At 50.7% G+C, this 21,055-nt stretch overlaps 1 protein-coding gene across 2 annotated transcripts in view; it reads right to left on the bottom strand.

The window, feature by feature from the left end:
• Nucleotides 1–21,055, bottom strand: part of Cit (citron rho-interacting serine/threonine kinase) — a 162,268-nt gene that overhangs the window by 39,462 nt on the left and 101,751 nt on the right. For both annotated transcript variants that reach the window (XM_021161971.2, XM_029477721.1), the window contains 4 exons: nt 20,212–20,321; nt 19,073–19,247; nt 14,077–14,274; nt 4,020–4,073 (listed from right to left, as the gene is read on the bottom strand). In XM_021161971.2, the coding sequence (XP_021017630.1) occupies nt 4,020–4,073; nt 14,077–14,274; nt 19,073–19,247; nt 20,212–20,321 (537 nt within the window). The remainder of the gene's footprint in view (nt 1–4,019; nt 4,074–14,076; nt 14,275–19,072; nt 19,248–20,211; nt 20,322–21,055) is intronic.

The following is a 21,055-nucleotide window of genomic DNA, read 5'->3' as shown; positions in this document are numbered from 1 at the left end:
GAGAGAGAGAGAGAGAGAGAGAGAGAGAGAGAGAGAGAGAAGCATGTGTCGTGTTTCATGCCTGTTGTCATGGAGGACTTTAAAGGCTGCAGTAAACCTGAGCCCAGCCCTGAGACTTGAGACTCCGTTGTCTTATGTCTGCAGGATGCTGCCCTCTGGAACAGAGAAGACAGGGATATTCCAACTACTCAAACCCCCTCCTGTTTCTGTTTCTCTGAGACATATATAGCAGACTGGCCTCAAACCCAACATCTTCCTGCTTCAGCCTCCTTGGGGCTGCGACTGCTGGTGTGTGCCAATGTATCTGGTGGCCTTCTTGCTTTTGGACCAGGTAACTTGCAAGAATCCTTAGGTTATCTTTGTGACCATGAGTCAGTTCTTTCCACACTGAGGGCAGATGGCCTGTTTACTGACACAGTTTATGAGTTCATTAACAGTTTAGGCCCCAAGAGCAGAGGAGTAAAGAAAAGATAAATGGAAAGCCTAGTTCTATTTTCACAGTTAAAAAAAAAAAAAAAGACAGGGCTGGGGCAGCCTCCTCACATGGGGGGCCAGCCAGCCAGGTTTTCTTGTAGGCTGTTTTGTAGAGAAGAGATCTTGGTGCAGTTCTAAGAAAGAGAGAGAATATAAAACTACCTACTCTGCATCAAAAGCAAAACAAAAAAGCTAAACCTTGTGAACCTCACCATCACAGAACTGCATGCTGACCCCTTACACCCAACCAGGAGACAGAGAGCAAGAGCCTGTGGAGGAAGAGGACCAATGGCGTGGAAGGGTGAGGAGCCAAACAACAGGCATCAGCAGGAAAGGCTCGGGACTGACAGCCTATTTTAATGCCTGCTTTCCCGAAGGCAGCTATTTGCATATTATTTATTTTTAATCTTATAGCTGACAGATTGATTCATAATTAAAGCTGTGTCATATGCTTGCCCACCAACTCCCCTCTAAAACAGACTTAGGGAGGGGTTTAGGTGCCAGATTGAAATTGAATCCTTTTTTTAAAGATCCTTTCAAAACACAGAAATGGTCTGAGCCCGCAGTGTTCTGCCATCTAACTGGGCGCTCCCCAAGGCTGAGTCATGATGGGGTTCTTACCAGTAACAGAGGCAATTGTGGACAGCCCCAAAAGGGGTGAGACACCCGGGACAAGTTCCCAGGGCATCCTCAAAGCCACACTGAACTTGACTGTGTCACTGAGACCCATGATTATGGCTAAATGCCTTGAAGCAGTAGTTTCTGGGCTTTTTTTAAAGTAGAAAGGCCATTTCTCTAAACCAAAGCTCACGCCAGGAGCTTACGGCAACAGGAGAAACCAGGAAACCTAGTCCTCCCAGGGTCAAGCCCAGAATGCACTGCACTAGGACAGCAGGGCGGGAGCCTTGGAGGCGTGGCCTCCAATGCCCAGGGGTCCCTGTGCTGATGTCCTGCGGCTTCTGGAAGTCAAGTCCTTGTCAGAACCAGGCAGCTCCCCATCGTCCCTCACCCAGCTCCCAAACCACAGACACTAGCCGTGAGCTGGGATCAATGTCATGTTGGAAACGAGGATGTGTAGGTTAGCCCCACTTTACAGCAAGGAAATGGGAGCCTGCTAGAGGCCACTTTAAAGGACATGGCTCGGACCACTGTGGCTTCCAGCCATTCTGACTGACGCGTGGAGTGACTTTGTTAGGTCAGTGCCCCACCACAGCCGCTGCCACCTTTGGAAAGGGGTCCCAGAAGCCTGACCACCAAATGCCATCGGTAAAGGAAACAAACACTGGGGGTCACTGTCTCGCAGGAATCAAATTTAGAAAGTACAGCCATTTACGTAAGTTAAGCCGGAAATCACATTAATCCCACATACCCGCAGGTTCCCTTACAGCCAAGCTTCCAATTTTATAAATGGCGACCAGGCTCCCCAGGGTAGTGGGCAAATTTGAAGGGTGCTGGCTGTGTTTCTTATTCCCACCCTGTTGTTTGGTTTCCTGTGTGTACACACACTTTGAAACCCCACCCCCACCTCCCGAGTCTATTCCATACCCGGTCCACAGCAACCATATACAAACATGGCTTAAGTTCTCATGCTGGGAAACTAAAGGAAGTGAAACAGGGTCTTTAGGCAAAAGGGACAAATTAGATGAACTGACTGATACATCTTAAAACCATCCAAGGCTAAGGAAGGATTAGTCATCTAAAGGAGTCACACACAGTTCATGTTTTTTTTTTTTCCCCTATGAATTAGATAGTTGATCGCTATCAGTCTATACGAGCTTACAATCCCTCTAGAGAGTTCTGTTGAGGGTCTCACATTGGTTAACTTCTCATTGAACATTGTTGACATATTCTGAATAAAAAAAAAAGAGAATTATATTTTTATGGACTGAATCTATTGATCTTTCTCTTTGTAGGCCCTTTGTTCTAAAAGATATTTAAGTATATTGCAAAGGGTTCCAGGGACAGAAAGAATGGTGGCCTCTGCCTGAAACTGCAGTACTTGGGGGGCTGGGGCAGCAGAGAGCAAGTTGGAGGTCAGCCTGGGCTACATGGACCCATGTTACTCTGTGGTCACTCATAAGCTCTGTGTGTGTGTGTGTGTGTGTGTGTGATATAAGAAAACCACTGGTGCAAAAATAAGAAAGCAAAAGTACTAGACAGCCAAGAACGGGATCAGAATCCAGCAATTCCTCAAGGAAGGGGGAGCAGGAAGCTGACAAGTGTCTGGAGGCAGGCCCATCCCCCACCACATCCACACACAGACCAAACAAGTCTCATGACCGAGCAGTTCCACCCCTGATCACCAGAGATCAGTGCCTACATCCACCAAAGGACCCCCATGGGGACCCTCCCTAACAGCTTAATTCCTTTTGGAGAACGAGCCAAGATATGGTCCTCATCACACATTGAAAACAACCAAGGAAACAGAAAGGGAACAGACCGTTGCCAGGCCCATGGGAGAGACCTCACGGGTGAGCCGCGGGAGCCGCCTATGGGCTGAGACATCCTGTAGCTGCATGGATGCTGTGGCTATACTGTGGGTAGCTAAGATGCAAACTTTGACGGAGTGTACCCAAGACCGAATGCCCCAGTTAGTCGGGAAGGGGTCCTTTCGAAGTCTGACAGATAGACGCACACATGCGTGGGAGGGGACGTTTCTGGAAATTCACAGACGTAAATAGTACAAGCAGGGACAGGACCACTGAGGAGCGAGAGAGCCACAAAAAGACCAAAGGCACAGAAGCACAAATAAGGAGAGCGTCCCTGTCTCCTCAAAGGGACCTATTTCTGTCCTTCATTTTCATCAAAAATAGAGCCTGCTTTTCCACCGACTTGATGAGATTATGTAACCCGTGACTGGGGCTTGTCTGGTGATGGAACTCTCTGCAGAAGCGATGTCACCCACAAGGGTCCGAGGTTGTGAATTTACATATTTTAAAAAAAAGCAGATTTTTCTCTGCTAGGAAGATGTATTTTCTTGGTCCACAGGAGAACTAATTGGCCCTCCCTCTTGGCAGAGGCCATGGGCTGGAGAAGCTGCATAGGAAGCCAGTCCCTGGCATTTGGACAGTGCCTTGCCCGCATGGGCCCTGGGCCCTCCCCCACTGGGAGGGGAGGGGATGAGCTTCCCGCCAGAGCTTGGCTGAAGCTGGCTGAAGCTGCCGGGTCTATTCACTGGGTATGAGTGAGGGTGAAAAATAAACGGTTTGGGCTTTCTATTATGAGTTACGTTCTCACTATGTAGCCCAGTCATGCCTCAATCTCTCCACTCTCCCGCCTCAGCTACCTCTACAGGTGCGTGCCCCCACACCCAGGAATATCTGACTCTTAACCGTTCCGGCCCCTCCCAAACCTAAATGGTTTTAGCATCCTTGAAACAGGTAAGCCCTCCCCCACCCCACCCCACCCCGAAAAACTAAAACAGAACCAAGCATTATGGTCTTCAAGGCAAAAAGAGCTCGGAAGATCAGTCACTGTCATAGGAAGCCCGAGATTCCCTCTGCCCTCTGCCTTACTCTGCTCATCTTCCGTATCTTTATACTCACAGTGCAGCTGTTGCGAAGGGCATCGAATTTGCGCTGGATCTCATCCCGATGTGCCTGAAAGGTAAGAGGTGCGTTATAAATGTTTCCTAGGGAAGAACGCAGTTTCACACGCTATGCGCCAAACCCAGAGAGCGGCAGTTTGCTTGGAAAGCCAGGTACGCTGCCACAGCAGAGAACTGATAAATCAGCTCATCCCCAGCCTCAACAACAGGTAGCCGGCCGCAGGGAGCTGCCTGAAGTGAGTATGGCTACTCGGACCACATCATGAGCAGCAAGAGGGATCATTTCCTGTTGACATTAACCCCCAGGGGCAGCTGTGAAGAGCAGTGTTCTCACTCCTCTTCACTGCCCCAAAACAGGACCCCAGGTCTGAAAATACGAGTAGCCTGGCCTCCAACTGACCCCTTCCCAGCTTAGTAGACAGACAGACAGACAGACACAGACACACAGACACACACACACACACACACACGAGACAATGTCAGGAAAAAAGCAGAGACTTTTTGAGAATTAAAGCTGATTCATAAAACGACACATTGACCCGGAAGTAAAGATTCACAGAACCTCACACTGACCTGGAAGTGAATGCCAGACTACCCTAAGACAGCTACCCTAAGACAGCAGTATTGCTTTGGATCTTAAATGTCCTCCAGAGGCTCTTGGGTGCAAGGCTTGCTGGTTGGCCTGTGGCACTAACAGGAGGTGGCAAAGCCTAAGCCATGGGATGTGCTTGAAGAAGACACTGGAACCCTGAACTTCATCAACCCCCTCCCCCAACCTTTGCCAGAAATAAGCAGCCCCTCTACCACGTGCTCCCTGCTAACATTAAGCCATGTCACAGCTGAGGTGAGGGTGGGGGGTGGCAGGGTGTGCATCGGTACTGACTGTCTAGAGACAACACAGCAGCCTCTCTTCACAGCATTTGGAAGAGGACATGCACAGGGTTTGGGCTGCTGCATACAAGGGTCTTGAACATCTGCTAATTCAGATATAGGTGAGAGGTTCTGGAAAAAAAAAAAATCAACCTCAAAAATGACTCTATTTCCCTCTTGCATTGGACTACAAGGAAAAATGTCCTTTTCTTCTGTGTTGTGGTCAGTGCTTGAAACAACAGAACAAGAAAAGGGAGAAATAGTCTAGGTCACCAGGTCATGACAGAGAGGAGGGGAGACAGACAGATACCAGGTCATGACAGACAGGAGTGGGACAGACAGACACCAGGTCATGACAGAGAGGAGGGGAGACAGACAGACACTAGGTCATGACAGAGAGGAGAGGAGACAGACAGACACCAGGTCATGGCAGAGACAGAGGAGCGGACAGACACCAAAATCTTAATGGTCTAGGAAGGCATCTGAGGCTCACTTGAAACAGCTGGAAAGTAAGGGAAGGAAGGCTGTGCTCCCACAGATGTTTTAAGAGTTGGGAGATGTTGTAGGGATCATAGGTGGAGACTGAAAGGCACCAAAGAGCAGGGAGGAGGGGGCGGGGTTGCCAGTCAGGAAAGAGCTGATGGTGCTTGAGCACAGAATGGCGGCAGAGACCAGGGGCAAGCATGTGGGACACAGCGTGGGGAAAGGTATGGGGGGAGAGAAGCCAGGGGTACCCTGGGGACGCTGGGCCAGAGGGACTGTGGACTGTAGTACTATTCGCTTAGCTGTAAGAGCACAGAGAACCATCTAGTCTCAGGCAGAGCCCAAAGAAGCCCTTTTCTTAAAAAGAAAACTTTATTCTCTATAAAAGTCTATCAGGCAACTCAAGAAATTAGAACCATAATGTTCTCTCTAATGTGTCCATTTCCCTAGACATTTATAATAGTTAGAGTCACATTAGGAGATTAGCACACAGCACTGAAGGCACGGCACTAGAAACTATCCAAGATAAAACACAAGAGACAACCAACAAAAACAAAACAAAACAACAATGACAACCCTTTAAAAACCAACCAGAGAGAGAAGGAGAGGGAGAGAGGGAGAAAGGAAGAATGACAGCTGAGATCAGAATCCAAATTAACTGGAGCCTCTGAGGGAGTTCAGGAGTGAGCTGGAGAAAATGCTTCGAGAAGAATTGGCCACAAATTTCCACAGTTGCTACAAGCTATGAACCCACAGGTCCAAAACCTTCAGGGAACCCCAGCCTAGGAAACACAGAGACAGTTATTCTTAAGCACATTACCATCCAACTGCTTAAACCCAGCAATAAGAAACTCATCAAACAAGCTGAAGAAAGACCAGCAGGCTAAGTGCCAGGTGGCCGTCCTCTAGGTTGGGCGTGGCTATCACCACCCTGGACCGGGCAATCCTCTCTGTACCAGTACGGGGCCTCACTCACGGGGCACGAGAAAGGGACAGGCTCCCCTGACACTGCACAGCAGTAAGAGATGGCCGAAAGGAGGAAACGTGATGGTATGGCTGCCCACATCCCTACAAGTAACCCTAATAAATTCATTGGTCCACCAAGGCAGACACGGGTGGAGTGGTTTCTCTGGTCTGCAGTTGCCTTACTGATGCCCCAGTTAGAGGCTGCCCTGGGAAGAGTTTCTATCTCTATGATACAAGAAAGGGTTTATTTGCTTTATAAAGGGAAGCTAGGGCAGGAACTAAAGCAGGGTAGGAAACTGGAGGCAGAAATTGAAGCAGCCTTGCTCCCCAAGGCTCAGTTGGCCAGCATGCTTTCTTATACAACCAGGCCCACCTGCCGAGAGGATGGCACCACCCACAGTGGGCTGGGGGCTGGGCCCTCCCTCCCACATCAGTCAGTTATCAAGAAGTTGCTGCACAGGCTTGCCCACAGGCCAGCCTGATGGGAACATTTTCTAGTTTGCAGCTCCTTCCTCCCAGGTGACCCTGGCTTGGGTCAGGTTGACAAAAACAAAAATTCCAAGCGGCACAGTCGGAGTGACAAGAGGGTCAGGTCTTCGGATGATGCGCTGTGGGAGGGTTGGGCCTGAGGACAGCACAGTGGCATTTTAAACAGTGTGAGAGAAAACAAAGGCAACTAAAGTCAGTTTGCCTAGCGTTCTTTAGCAAAAGTATCTCTTCCAGGCAAGGAGGAAATGATGGCTGTCAAGGGCATGCATAGGGTGAGGGGGACGTATCCCCTGCAAATCAGCACTATACAGGAGTCCTTCAGGAAGGACGATGACAGACAGACACTATGTCTTGATGTTTTCCACTATAGACCCACTACTGGGAGTTGCTGTGGGTCTAGTGAGAGGGTCCCTAAAGTCGTGACCTTTAAATGGACCTTGGGTCCCGCCCCTACCCTCCCCCTCCGCTCTTTGTTTCTTTCTTTCTTTCTTTCTTTCTTTCTTTCTTTCTTTCTTTCTTTCTTTTTTTGGTTTTCTGAGACAGGGTTTCTCTGTATAGCCCTGGCTGTCCTGGAACTCACTCTGTAGACCAGGCTGGCCTCGAAGTCAGAAATTTGCCTGCCTCTGCCTCCCAAGTGCTGGTATTAAAGGTGTGCGCCACCACATCCGGCTCGCCCTTGCTTTCTGCTCACAAGGTACGGGATCTGTGTCTGCCACATGCTGCTTTGACATACGTCCAATCACCAACAAGAGTCATCAAAACTGTGACCCCCAAATCAGTTGTTTCTCTTTAGACCCTGACTGTCCCCGTATTTCATTATAGAGTTGGGATGATGAGCGAATGTGCCAGCATCAACACAGACCAATTCGCTGCGCGAGGAGAACATTTATCCAGCTTCAGAACAATGCCCCCCACCATTTGAAATCCCATTTGCAACCAATGACTAAGCACGGCCTGACCCCATGAACCGCCCCCCAATCCACCCAGTGGTCGCTGTGGACAATGTGAAGGCTCTATCTTAAGTCAGTCTCCTCTACAGTAGGCGGGGTCAGCAAGTTTGGCAGGTTGGGTCAGTTGTTTTAAAATGGGAGAGAGGTAGGCATTCGGTCTGCAAGCCAGGTTGACCTACTTAAATAAATCGTCACTGTAGGAGATGTGCAGACAAGGCTGGGGAGTTGCCTTGGTTAAGTGCACACGCGTGAGCTTGTTCTCCAGCACGGACCTAAAGGGCTGAGCACCAGACAGCGCCCCTGTAACCTCAGCCCTGGGGGGCTGGGGCAGGATGATTCGAGGGACATACTGGCTAGCCAGTCTAGCCAACAGGCAAGCGACAGGTTTAGTGGAATAGTGCTTCAATAACAACAACAACAACAACAACAATAATAATAATGTGGGAAAAAAATAAAGTGGAGAACAATGGAAGAAGACACCAGACACAGACCTCTAGCCTCCACATCATGCACACACATATGTGCACGCACACACAGGCAGACACAAGCCCACTCACACACAAGCACTAATGTGTGTACACACACGCACACGCACACGTACACACACAACATACATACAAAGGCATATGCACATTCACACAAGCACAGACACACACACCATACATATTTGCATGCGCTCTCTCGCTCGCTCACTCGCTCTCGCTCTCACTCTCGCTCTCCCTCTGAGAGTGGCATCATTTCTTTCTAAGCTGAGGCCCACAAAGGGGCATTGAAGCATTCTTACGTGTTATACTTTCTTTTTTTGTTTGTTTGCTTGTTTTGTTTTTTGTTTTCTGAGACAGGGTTTCTCTATGTAGCCCTGGCTGTCCTAGAACTCACTCTGTAGACCAGGATGGCCTCGAACTCAGAAATCCGCCTGCCTCTGCCGCCCAAGTGCTGGTATTAAAGGCATGTGCCACCATTGCCCGGCTGTGTTATACTTTCTTATTAACAGTAAAGACTCCTTATTAACAACTCAATACCATTAAAACCTCATCTACCTGCCCCACCGGAATCTGAAATCTCAGTAGTCCTGGGTGATTCAGTCCCATGAAACTCACCATGATGGGGCCTCTGGATCACTCGAACACAACAGGTGCCAGCTCCCTCTGGGACAGAATGTGCCAGGCCACTGACAGTGTGGCTACACTCTATCTTTGGTGGGAGCAATGACTACAAAACAGGAAACTGGTCCCTTGTGGCTGTGAGCATCACTATCAGCTCTAACAACCACCCATCTAATCCCAGAAAGGAACAGGTAAGAGGAGCCGGGGAGGGGGTGAGGGGAGAGGAGGGAGGGAGGGAGGGAGGGAGAGAGAGGGAGAGAGAGGGAGAGAGAGAGAGANGGAGAGAGAGGGAGAGAGAGAGAGAGAGAGAGAGAGAGAGAGAGAGAGAGAGAGAGAGAGAGAGAGAGAGCAAGCAAGCTCGCAGCAGTTAAGAGCATTTAATCTTGTAGGGCACCTGAATCTGGTTCCCAGCACCAAAGGGCAGCAAACAGCCATCTGTAACTCTACTTTCAGGTGATTTAGCTCCCCCTTATGGCTTCCTTCGGTACTGCACACACATCGTCCAGACAGACATGCAAACCCATACACAGAAAATAAAAAGTAATAAATCTTTTTTTTTAAACTGAAAAGAAGATGGTTTGAGTTATGTTTCCTTTAAACTGAGAAAAGGGAACCACACAGCATCCGTCCAGGTATGGTGATATACCTAAGACAAGCTTTGGATTCGACCAGTGGTTACTGGGTGCCAGTAAGTACTGGTATTATAGGAAATGGTTACGCTCTAGACGTTATCAGGGCCCTGGAAAGTGAAGATGTTAGCATAGTGAGATATGCCAACCAGACAGCATTGCTCTGAAAAGATCCAAACCTTAGAAGCGTGCAGGGTCCCTGGGCCCGTTTGGGAAGCCCAGAGCTAGAGGCTGGGAGGGACTGACACAGGCTGAGCTGAGCAGACCACAGCCCGCCTGGCCCAAGGGCCAGGGACACTCTCTGGCTGTCTTCACGTGCTCAGTAAGTGGGAGCAAAGTTATCGGGAAGGGAACTACAGTGGAAGATGTTGTCGAAATTATTTAGCACAGTATTTATGTTGACAAGAACTTTGAAGCCACCATAGGTTAGGCAGGAGTCAAGAGAATGTGGCCCTGAGGGCTGGCCAACTGAAGTTAAGAGCAGCCCAGATGAAACATTGTAGGGCCACAGGGCCGAGGACAGGACGGCAGTGCTCGGGTGGCCCGCCTTCCAGGACCCACGGCCTGTGGGCCTCCATCCTTTCTGCACTTTCATGCCCCAAGTTCACATCTTGGCTATTACGCCAACAGCTAACTAATTAGATATGAGGCTTGAAGTTTGTGTGAAGGGGTGAGAGCCTCCTTGGTTAATGGCTCCAACAAATCAAAGGCGCTGGCTTGGGCTCCAGAATCCCCCTGCACCGGGAGGAGGATCTTTTCATCAGTGCCCCCAGCTCTTGGCTCCTCACTGTTCAGCTTAGTCTCTTGACCAAATGGGGTCAGGACCACGGAGCCACCTGAGAAGCCTTGCTGGCACTCTCAGGTGCTCGTCTCTTCTCTCCCGGCTACTCAGGGCACACCTCGGGGTCTCTGCCTTGCAGGAAAGGACGGTGCCATCCTCTGGATGGAACGCAGACAGAAAATTCAGTAGCGTGGCTCTGCTGAAGTTTAACCCTGCTGCAGGTGCCTGTGTCGGCTCAATCTCCACCAATCTCAGTGCAAGACCCATCAACAGGACGGGTAACTGAGAATAGGGGACCGAGCGGGCACAAAGGCCCACAGCGGCTCCCACCAACCTCTTTCAGTGGAGGACTGTGAAGTAACTGAGTGCCATCAGATTTTTCCCAGGGTGGAGGCTGCGCCAGGTAAAGAGCTCTGCTCCCAACCTGGGAGGCAATGGCCTCTCTGAATTGAGCAATGATAGCCTAGATAGAGGAGGGAATAAAGTAGGCATTTATGGCCATGTCCCAAGTCAACCAAGATCTTGACTTGGCAGCCCCGTGATGCCCAGAACCAGGTCTGAGACCCTGTCGAGGAGGAGGGGGAGGATGGGGAGGGGGAGGAGGAGGAGGATAGGGAGGAGGAGGAAGATGGGGAGGAGGAGGAGGATGGGGAGGAGGATGAGGATGGGGAGGAGGAGGAAAAAAGGTGAGGGGGCCTCGGAATGGACAGGTATTTGGGGGTGGGGCACTTCCCTAGAACAGGAGTGGAAGACATGTCTGCCAGCAGCTGCCTGACCCACCGCATCTCTGCCATTGTCTTTCTTCCTCAGGCAGGGGTCTTCTGTGTGGCCTCAGGCCCTCTCAGGCTGGGGTGCCTGCCATTCTGGCCAGCTCGGCTTCTCCCCTGAGTTTGAGCACAGCCTATGCTCCATGGACCATCAAGTGCAAGAGCGAGAGAGACTGAGTTTTTAGAACGAGCAAGGGAAGGCTTTTGTTTTGTTTCTTTGTGAAGATTCTTGGAGGCAGTGATCTCATCCAACTAAATTAAGTCGTGACTGGCTGCTGTGCGAGGCTTCAGGCAGCCAGTAGACACGGCACCCTCCACCCAGCAACGGGGCAGGATTTAAGGGACTCATTTCCCACAGATAAACGGCGGTGACGCACGCTCTATTTTATGTCCTCCTCCGTCCAAACAGGGGCACGGGAAGATGCATGGCCGCTGCCTGCCCTCCCGGTCCCTGCAGAGCAGTGAGATCCGTGCCTCATCTTTGGGCACTGCCAAGAAAAGGGAATCGTGAGCTGATTCCCTAGTGGGGAGAGGGCTAAGAGTCACAGTGTTAGGCACACGGCAAGTGCTCGTCACCCACAGATCAACTTGCCGATGTCTGTCTGCTCGCTTCGGAGCCTGGATGCTCACGCAGGGGGAAAGGAGATGACACAATGCGTTCAATAATAGTGGTTCTCCTGTTGGCACACATTCCTCCAAGGCCATTTCCGTCCTTCCTTGCCCCGTTCATTTTGTCTTCCGTGCACCTACTTTCTGTTTTCCTCTTCGATCTCATTGTGTCCGGCTTTCTGTCTTGCCAAACTGCGTTCAATCCGTTCTCAAAGCAGAGCATAAACAGAGAGACGGCACTGCTATCCCCCACACCCCCGCCACAAACCAGATATTGGGGACACGTGGCATCGTAATGAGTGTTCTCGGAGAGATGATAGAACTTTAGGGCTCGATCAATATCCACACTTGGCGGAAGTCCCAGAAAACCAAGGACGTATAGGGCTTCTTACAGGAGGTGTTCCATCACCGCTGTCATGCAAACCATTGTGGCCTTCACTGGTCTCCACGAGAGCCCGCCCCTAAAACATCACATTCTCAATCTTGTTTAAATGATGGGATTTCCTAAACCCAAGAACAGGCGGCAATGTTAAGGATAAAACTAGTTTAAAGATACAAACACACACACACACACACCTTTCAAACAAGCTAAGTCTTAAAGAGCCCATGCTAAAGACCTAGAGAAGGAAACTCTAGTCTGAGAGACACAGAAAGACTGACTGACTAGCTGGTGTAGGTGGGGCGAGCGTCCAAGTGGGGTTGGAATTGATAAGATATCCATTAAAAAAAAAAATCACTGAATAAATCAGCTGCATTGTGCCCTGCCCACAGGAAAGGGCACCCTGACCAGCAGGCATGACTGAGCCCATCTGCTTGGCAGGAACAGTGTGTTACTATGAGAAATGTGTGGGCATGTCTAATATAGCCACCAAAGCTCAGAGTCTGTGCCCACCATGCAGCCTTCCAAACACCTTCTAACGGGGCTTGCTTGCTTTCCTTAAAGATTTATTTTACCTTTACGTGTGTGTTTGTGTATGTGTGTGTGTGGGGGGGGGGGGTGTTGGGGAAGGGGGAGGTGGCAGGGAGGGGGTTGCAGTGCCTCTGGAAGCCCAGAAGAGGGCATCAGATCCCCTGGAACTGGAGGTTAGCCAATATGGGTGCTGGGAACAAAACGCAGGTCTTCTGGAATAGAAGCAAGTGTGGAGCTGTCTCTCCGGCCCTCAGGGGTGGGGTCCTCTGAGCAGACGGTCCTGAAGCGTCACCCACCCAGAGCATCCTGGTCAACTCAGCAGGTGCATCTTGCTCTGGAAGCTGATGACTGGCGTTCCCCAGGAGAGCCTCTGGGAGTTCTGCCTGTCACCCTAGAGCAGTCCCTGTAGAATGGTCGCTGGTGGTGGGGGTGGCCAAAAAAGTCTTCCAGGAAGAATGGAGGTGTGAGACCAGTGTTGGCTTCCCACATACAACCGCAGGAGGGCTCTCTCCCACTCCGTGAGCTTGTCTCTCAGAAACAGCAACTTTGATAAGACTGCTTTTGGAGAGGATATCTCTCCTTCCGGAGAGTTTTTCCCACCGCCATCATACCAGAAACATAAGAAACATGATCGAGGCTGGAGAGATGGCTCATGGGTGAGGACTGTGTCCTGCAATTCCAGATAACTAAGTTCTGGAGGCCCCAAGGTTGGTTCCAGCACCTTGTGTGTCTGCAGGCTCACAGTATCCTACAACTTCAGCTCTGGGGACTCTGGCGCCCTCTTTTGGCCCCCGCAGATACTGCACCCACATAGCATTGATTCACACTTAACTACTGAATAAAAATAAACCAAAGGGGGAAACAGAGAGAAACCTAGGCAGCATGGGAGTATACACCTGGGATCACAGCAACTCGGAAACAGACCAGGGGGATTATAAGTTCAAGACCACTCAGGACTACACAACTCAAAGCATCCACAAAATAAAGTAAAATAAGATAAAGGCATAAAGCAGAAATACACCTTGAAAGAAACAGTAATACAAATGAGACCAAGCAGGAACAAAGCAAAAAAAGGAAAAAAAGAAGAAAAACAAGACTCAGGAATATAGGCTCTTAGAAGTAGATGACTGCGGGACAGAAATTATTAATTTTTCTTCTGATTATCAAGAACCAAAGTGGAAGACCCAAGTACACAGACTCTAGCTGAAATGAACCTCACGTGTGACAATGATCACTTTAAAAAGAGGAACAACAGATAAACACAGGAGGAATTTTTCAAGTGCACAGGGGAGGATCTTCCTGGATGAGCTAGTGTATTAACGCCAACAAAGGAGAAGCCTCTCCACACAAGCTATTTTCCCACCCACCATCCGCACCCAGGAATCATTTTTTTCCCCTTTCTCCTGACATCTCTAAGAGTAAACAAAGACACTTGGCGCCTACTCGCATCCTGGCTAAGACCTCCTGAACCTCTCGGAGATGCTCACAGACTCACCGTGAGCGCCTGGATCTCCTCCTCCGCTTCTGCAGTTGTCTCCTCCAGCTCTGTCTTCGCCTGGCGAAGCTGGCTCTCCAGTGCTGCCCGGGCGGCCTGCAGGGCGGTCAGCTGGGACTCGCGCTCCTGCAGGGACAGCTGCAGCTCCGTGAGCTGCCGCTTCAGCTCCAGCTTCTGCTCCTCGTGCTCCAGGCTGACCTGTGGAGGGGTTGACACACTCAGGAGACTGTAGAGAGAGAGGCTGTGAAGACACAGCCTGCCGCAAAGCCTGAAGCTTTGACCTGGTCTTGGATCCAACAGCTAAGCCTGGGCAGAGTGGGTCACACTCGGGCTTCTCAGAAATCGATAGCTCTGAGAGATACAGCAGGATGTAGAGTGAGCTCTCCCATGGGTTCATTCAACCACAGACTGAGAATATTCAGAGAGAGATTGGAGAGAAACTGTCTGCGTTGACCATGCCTACACACACACAGACATGTCTTCTTCCCCTACACAGGTCAGTATCCTGGAACTTGCTATGCAGACTGGGCTGGCCTTGAACTCACGGAGATCGGCCTCCCAAGGACTGGGACTAAAGGCTTGTCCCACTGCCACCCCACCAACAGAGCTTCTTAGAGAACAACCGCATAGCAGTGGTGTCCTCTGTGGCCTATAGCACACACAGGACGCACAGAGGCTCTATGCAAAGGTTTCCCTCTCTTCCGAAAGGCATTTGGGCAGCTACAGGTTTGGGTAGCAGTGAGCAGAGTCCTAGAGCCCAAGCCCTACTGACCATCCCTTATTCAGATGCTTAGGCAGGCTTCCAAAGGGAGGCAAGGCAAGGCAGACAAGGGAGCCTCAGATGAAACCTAATGAGTCCCCGGGATGAGGAGGACACTTAAAGGTAAATGGACAGAAATAACATCTATTAGTGACAAAGACACCTTCACAGTCGGAACACAAATGCCACAATAGGCTGGATGCTATTTCTTCTAGACGTTCTCATGCTGACTTATCCCCGTTAGGTAGCCTGCAATAATGTCATGTTTTGAGGTAAGCACCCTTCCTCCATCTGCCCGAACAACCATCCTTCTACTTGATGTTTTATGCATTCGCTTAAGGAAAATTTAATGAGCTATTTCTGTGTCGAGGAGGATACGGAGAGGAAAGACAGCCTGTGCCTTCGAGTTGAGGAGCAAGAGGAAAGTTGCTATCTGCAGTCAAGTGTGACGGTCGGTCGGGTAGGGACATGGAAGGCTGCTGTAGAAACAACAGAGGCACAGTGGCCGACTCCTGCTGAGGATTCCTAGCTCCCACATCAGGGGCAGCTCAGCACCACCTGTAACTCCAGCTCCCCGGGATCTGACATCCTCCTCCACCGGCTCCGGGAGGTACAGACCAAGACAAAGCGCACCAAGCTTCCCTGGGGACACCACAGGCTGAGGTACCCGGGCAGGCAGAGCAAGCTCAGTGGGATGGACTTAGACAGAAGGGCAAAGCAAGAGGTTTTAGGTTCAGGAGATCTGACGCCCTCTTCTGGCCTCTGCAGGTACTGCAAATGCATGGTACACATACAAACACATAAACATAAAAAAAAAAAAAATCATAAAAAGTGACAATCGACAGGAGCCAAATCAGGTGGTAAAAAAAATCAGATGGTAAAAGGGCTGGAGACACAATACAGGATTCTGCGTGAACCTAGCATGCACAAGGTCCTGGTCAGGTTCGACTGAGCAGGGACGAAGCCATTTCAGGACCATGCCAAATGAGTAAGCGACGTTTGCTGTCCTCACAGGAAATCTACAAGAGTTGACAACAGCGGGACGGGGGTGGGGTGGGGTGGTGGTGACCCAGCAAAGAAGGAACTTCACAAAAGGTGACATCCAAGTCCCAGCTCACCAGAGCCAAGAGAAGAAGGAATTGCAAAAGATTTAACCAACAACACCTGTGACTAATTTGATTGGGGGGCAGGGAACAAGGAACAGCAGAGAGTTAAGTGGCTGCCAGGCGGGCATCTCCCAGGGATCGAGGTCAGTGACTCCAGTACACCAGCGGAAGAGAAGAGACCCTATGAAGGAAAAGGTAGGAAATTCACTGCTAATGTGCTAACTCGCTGTAACTTTGTCTTTCCTTCCCACGTCTGTCTATCTGTCCGTCTGTCTGTCTTACTGAGCCTGTGCTGTGTGGTAGCTCACCTGGGAATTCCAACAAAGGAGAAGTCCCAAGATCCTAAAGTGACAGTAACCGAGATGGTGTGACCGCAGAAGACACTCTTAACGGTACCAGGGTCACTCAAAATAGCTCCCCAAGCACTTGAAGAACAAGGTGTCGCCATTACCTCCACTCTACAGATAAGAGATAAGCAGACTGCACTCTGGAGAGATCAGGCAATTATGCAAATGTTACACAGCTTTAAAAAAAATACAAAATAAAAAAATGGCAGGGTTGGCGCTCGAACCCAGGAAGTATGGTGGGAGTTCGTGTTTGCAAACATGAAGTCTTACTGTTTGTCTCATTAAAATGCCAGCTGTCAGAGCAGGCTGGGACTCTACCAGCAAGCCCCAAATTTCCCCAGATGTCCTTCGGCAAAACCAGGAGGCATGGGTGAGAGCGAGTCAAGGGGAAATCAGGTGGCTGAGAGCTGGGCACTTAGCAAGCGCTCAGAAGCCCAGGGGGCCATAGAAAGAGCTACCACTGCACACAGAGGCGAAGGAGAAAGCTCAGGGCCCTTTAAGGCAGAGAAGACTGGAGGTTGAGGCCTCTGCCCCGAATCTCAGTACCAGCATGCCTCCCAGAGAAGACCGACTGGCCTTGTTCTATTTAGAGCTAAACTCCGAAACTCCCAGGGAGAATACAGAGCCTCTTATGAAACATTTTAAGTTTCTCCTACCATCCTGGGGGTGGGGGAAAGTGGTGAACTGTTTCCCAGGTGAGCTACCGCACAGCGCAGGCTCAGTAAGACAGACAGACGGACAGATAGACAGACGTGGGAAGGAAAGACTGTGGGGAGCAGGTGTGGCAGCAGTCCCAAGAAGGCGCCGGGGACTGCAGCTAAGTCTTATGACTTGCACCTGACTTCCTCATACATCTGAATATAAGCCACAAACATCGTGAGAGCTGCGCAGGTGTACCAGGTTACTGGCGAAGCCATTTTGGTGGAGATATGCCCCTGCTGCCCTGATTAGCTGAAGCTACGTACCTGGTGAGGTGATGTGGCCTGCTCTGAGTGGATGGGAACTGATAGTATATAAGAGTGGGAGGCCCAGGGCTCGGGGTCTTTCGCCTACACAGTCAATGCGCAGCCCAATAAACGTGTGCAGAAGGATCCTATTGTGTTGTCTTTCTTGCTGGCGAGTCAGGCGTCCCACAAAAGACAAAGACAGCTGCTGCTGTGCCCAGGCTGAGAGCATCTGTCTGGGTTATTTGCACTGACACGCCTAAGGCTGATCTTTCTGGGAAGAATGAAGTATAGACTGGAGGATTCAAGGGAGACCAATTCCCACTCCAAGGAGGGTCTCAGTCATGCAGAGCGGTTGTCTAAAAATCAAGAGAAGGAAGGTAAGGAGGGAGGGAGGGAGGGAGGGAGGAAGGAAGGAAACTTAAAAAAAAAACTAACTACACAGCCAGGCATGGTGGAACACGCCTTTAATGCCAGCACTTGGGAGGCAGAGGCAGGCAGATTTCTGAGTTCGAGGCCAGCCTGGTCTACAGAGTGAGTTCCAGGACACCAGAACAGCCAGGGCTATACAGAGAAACCCTCTCTCGAAAAACCAAAAAAAAAAAAACCTAACTACAAATCCCATTTTTAAAAAGCAATTAAACCATGCTCTGCGGCTCACACCTACGGTGCCCTCAGGAGGCTGAGCCAGGGCTGTCTCTGTCTCAGAGAACTTGCAATAAAAAGATGATGCCTGGGAAGACATTGTAAGACGCTCTGTGTGATGCTACGGAAGAGATCCAGACCTTGGCAGGCCCTGGAAGCAGGATTATGTTGTCTTTGGAGCCCACATCTGTAGCTGTGAGGACCCCTTCTCCACCGCAGTCTCTTCCTTAAGAAAGTACGCTCTTCCACAAACCCCATCATAAATATGTGTGTCTTCCCTGCATGAGGCACTATCCCCACACCTGCCTGGGTGTCTGACTTGCAGGAATGGCTTTCCAGTCTTGCTAGTTTGGGGTCAGTTAGCTGGATGCACACCCAAGGCCAGGAACACTCATCTCACATTAGCACATTATACCCTGGCTACTAATTGGCACACAGTAGGTCCTTAACAAATCCACAATGGGCAGCTGCATCTAACTTCCTGGCTTTGATGGAACTGTCCCCAAGCCTTGCTGTATTCTCTGTAAAGCGTGGCTCCGCCCAGTTTCCCTGTATCAGGCAAACAGAAGCCTGGCTGTCCTTTCATCTCCCGTCGTTAGGACACCTCTGCCTCAGCCGTAGGCCTGTAACCAGCCCCCTGCCTGTACTGTACACCTCGTGGTCCTCATTAAGTCCTGCTGAAGGGGGAGCTAACTGCTCAGCCACTGTTGGACAGATGCATCAACCTACACGGCCCCTCACATAGCCTTAAGAGGGAGGAACATCACCGCTGACACTTCACAGATGAGGAGGCCGAAGCATGGACATATTAGTTATGAACAGAAAATGATGGGGCCAGCGAGAGGGCTCAACAGGTTAAAGGGCTTGCAGCCAGGCCTGAACAACCCAAGTTTGATTCCCCAGAGCCTAAAGGGTAGGAGGAAACCAAACTCCCAAAAGTTGTCCTCCAACTGCCTCAGGCACGCTGTAGCGTGTGTAAGTATGCATCTGTATACATACAATGCTATTTTCTGAACTGGTAATAAGTAGAAGTGAATTCGAACCCACGTGGCCCAGACTCTATGCTTAGACACCATGTACAAGGCCTCCGCTGTGTGCTGGCTTACCTTTGGAAGCTGGCTGGCTCCTGAACTGGCTCCCACCCCCCCACCCCCCGGCCCCAAAACCACCCCAGGGACCGACCCTCCTCCTCACCTCCCTCAGCCTTGTCTCCAGCTCCAGCAGCCGACTCTTGTCACTGTGATCTTGGTGGCTGATCTTCTCCAGTTGCTCTTCCAGCTTTCGGTTCTGGGCCTCCAGCTTCCCGGCCTGCGTCTCCAGGTAAAATTTCTGCTGCCTGAGTTCTGAGATCATCTCTTCCTGGGCCTTCCTGGTAGGGGTGGGGTGGGAGGGGATCCAAAGAGAATAATCAGAGGTAAACAGGTTTGCTTGGGATAACAGACAGAGAGGCAGAGTGAGAAGGTACATCTTCCATGAGTGGGCAGTGGACACCCCAAGATCAGCCGCAGCCTGATGCAGGCTCATCAATGTGAGGAGCCTGGGACCCTTCCAGTCATCCCTGCTCTGAGTCCCTTGCCTGTTGGACTAAGTAAGGACAAGAGACAGATGCTGCCGGATCAGGCTTGTGGCAGACCTTTTCCTTTTTCTCTTTTTGAGCCTATTTACAGAGAAGCAAGAGGTCTCCTCTGAGGAGAGGTGTCTTCCTCAGAGCTTGTAACGCATGCTCTGTGAAAGACAATGCCATCAAGAAAGAGTCTTGCTCCTTCTGGAACTTTGTGAGGCTCCCTCTCCATCCCACCGACTGGAACTAGTACTAAAACCTAGATTCCCCCAAGACCTCGGAGCAGCTTATCCAACTGGTTCATGTTAAGATGGGAATGTTTTTCTCAGATCTCTAGAGGGATCGACATTCACGAGGAACGTGATCCTTCTGGCAGGAAGACCGGGGCCAGAGCACTCATGGACCCGGCCATCCTTGCTCTTTCCAGCAGAAGGCACAGCTGAAAGCCGGGCACACGGGAGCAGGTCACCTCTTGCTGACAGCACCTGCAAGTCAGCATGGGGAAGAGGGACAGCAGCTTCCCCAAACCAAGCTAGAACCAGCCCCATTAGCCTCAGCAAACTTCTCTGTGGTCCGGTAGGGGCTTGAGGTACAAAAGAGTACCAAACTCAAAGGGGAGCTGCAGGATGGAGGCCCTTCAGAGGACAGCAGAACTACACAAGTCTACACAGGAAGGCTGGGCACGGGACTGAACCAGTTAGGACTCCCATCAGACAAAAGAACAGACTTTCTGTGCCAGCAGAGGTGGCCAAGCGCGGGGAAGCATGCTTACATGTTCCTCTGGGTGAAGAGACTGCTGTTTGCTGCAAGCTTGTTGGCTTCCGACAGCTCCACGATCCTCTGCTCCAGGGATCGGATCTTGGAATCCATCGCATTGATCATCTGAAACACAGGAGACACCTCACACGTGAACGGGCACATGAAGAGAGGGGCTAAGGTGGGCCCTGGGAGCTGAACAGATCATCTCCTTAGAAACCCATAGGTTGGCCAGAGGCAGTGAGAGGAGCCACCAGGCTATACCCTGAACGTCACAGGTGTCATTGCCCGGTGGATGGCATTCAGCTGTTTTTCCAACGGAAACCAGGGTCTTCTCACTAAGTGGCCTGTGTGGGAGGCCTTCACCCTACATAGAAGCAGGCCTCTTCACATCTCCGTGTCCCTTGTACATAACCCGGGCCTTCAGGAGCTTCTGACCCAACATACAAGTACATAATAACATATTCCTCTACATTTTCCTAACTTATTAACCAGTAGGAGTTGAGGGTGGAGGCTAAAATGAAAGGTAGGCAGGACCCTCCCTTAGAGAGGACGATGGCACCAAACCCAGTGTCCTTACACATGCAAGGCAAGTGCTTGAGCACTGAGCTACGCTCCCCCCCCCTTCCCTTGGGAATTCTGGGGTGGAGAGCCCCAGTGACGGGTCTGTGACAATACAGATTGACAAGCATCACAGACCAGTCTTGTGCCCAGCAAGTTTACGCTGGAAGGGAGAGAAACTAGAAAATTAAAAAAAGAGCGAGTGAGCCATGGGAGACTTGGGGGGGGGGGGTGGGGGGGGGGGGGGCGCAGCATTGGGTGCTGTCCAGAGTTCTGAAAGACCACACTGCAGCAGGCTG

This window comes from Mus caroli, chromosome 5, assembly GCF_900094665.2.
Source record: "Mus caroli chromosome 5, CAROLI_EIJ_v1.1, whole genome shotgun sequence".
Lineage (NCBI taxonomy): Eukaryota > Metazoa > Chordata > Mammalia > Rodentia > Muridae > Mus > Mus caroli.
Note: the sequence above shows the minus strand (reverse complement) of the source record. Positions and strands in the feature narration are given on the sequence as shown.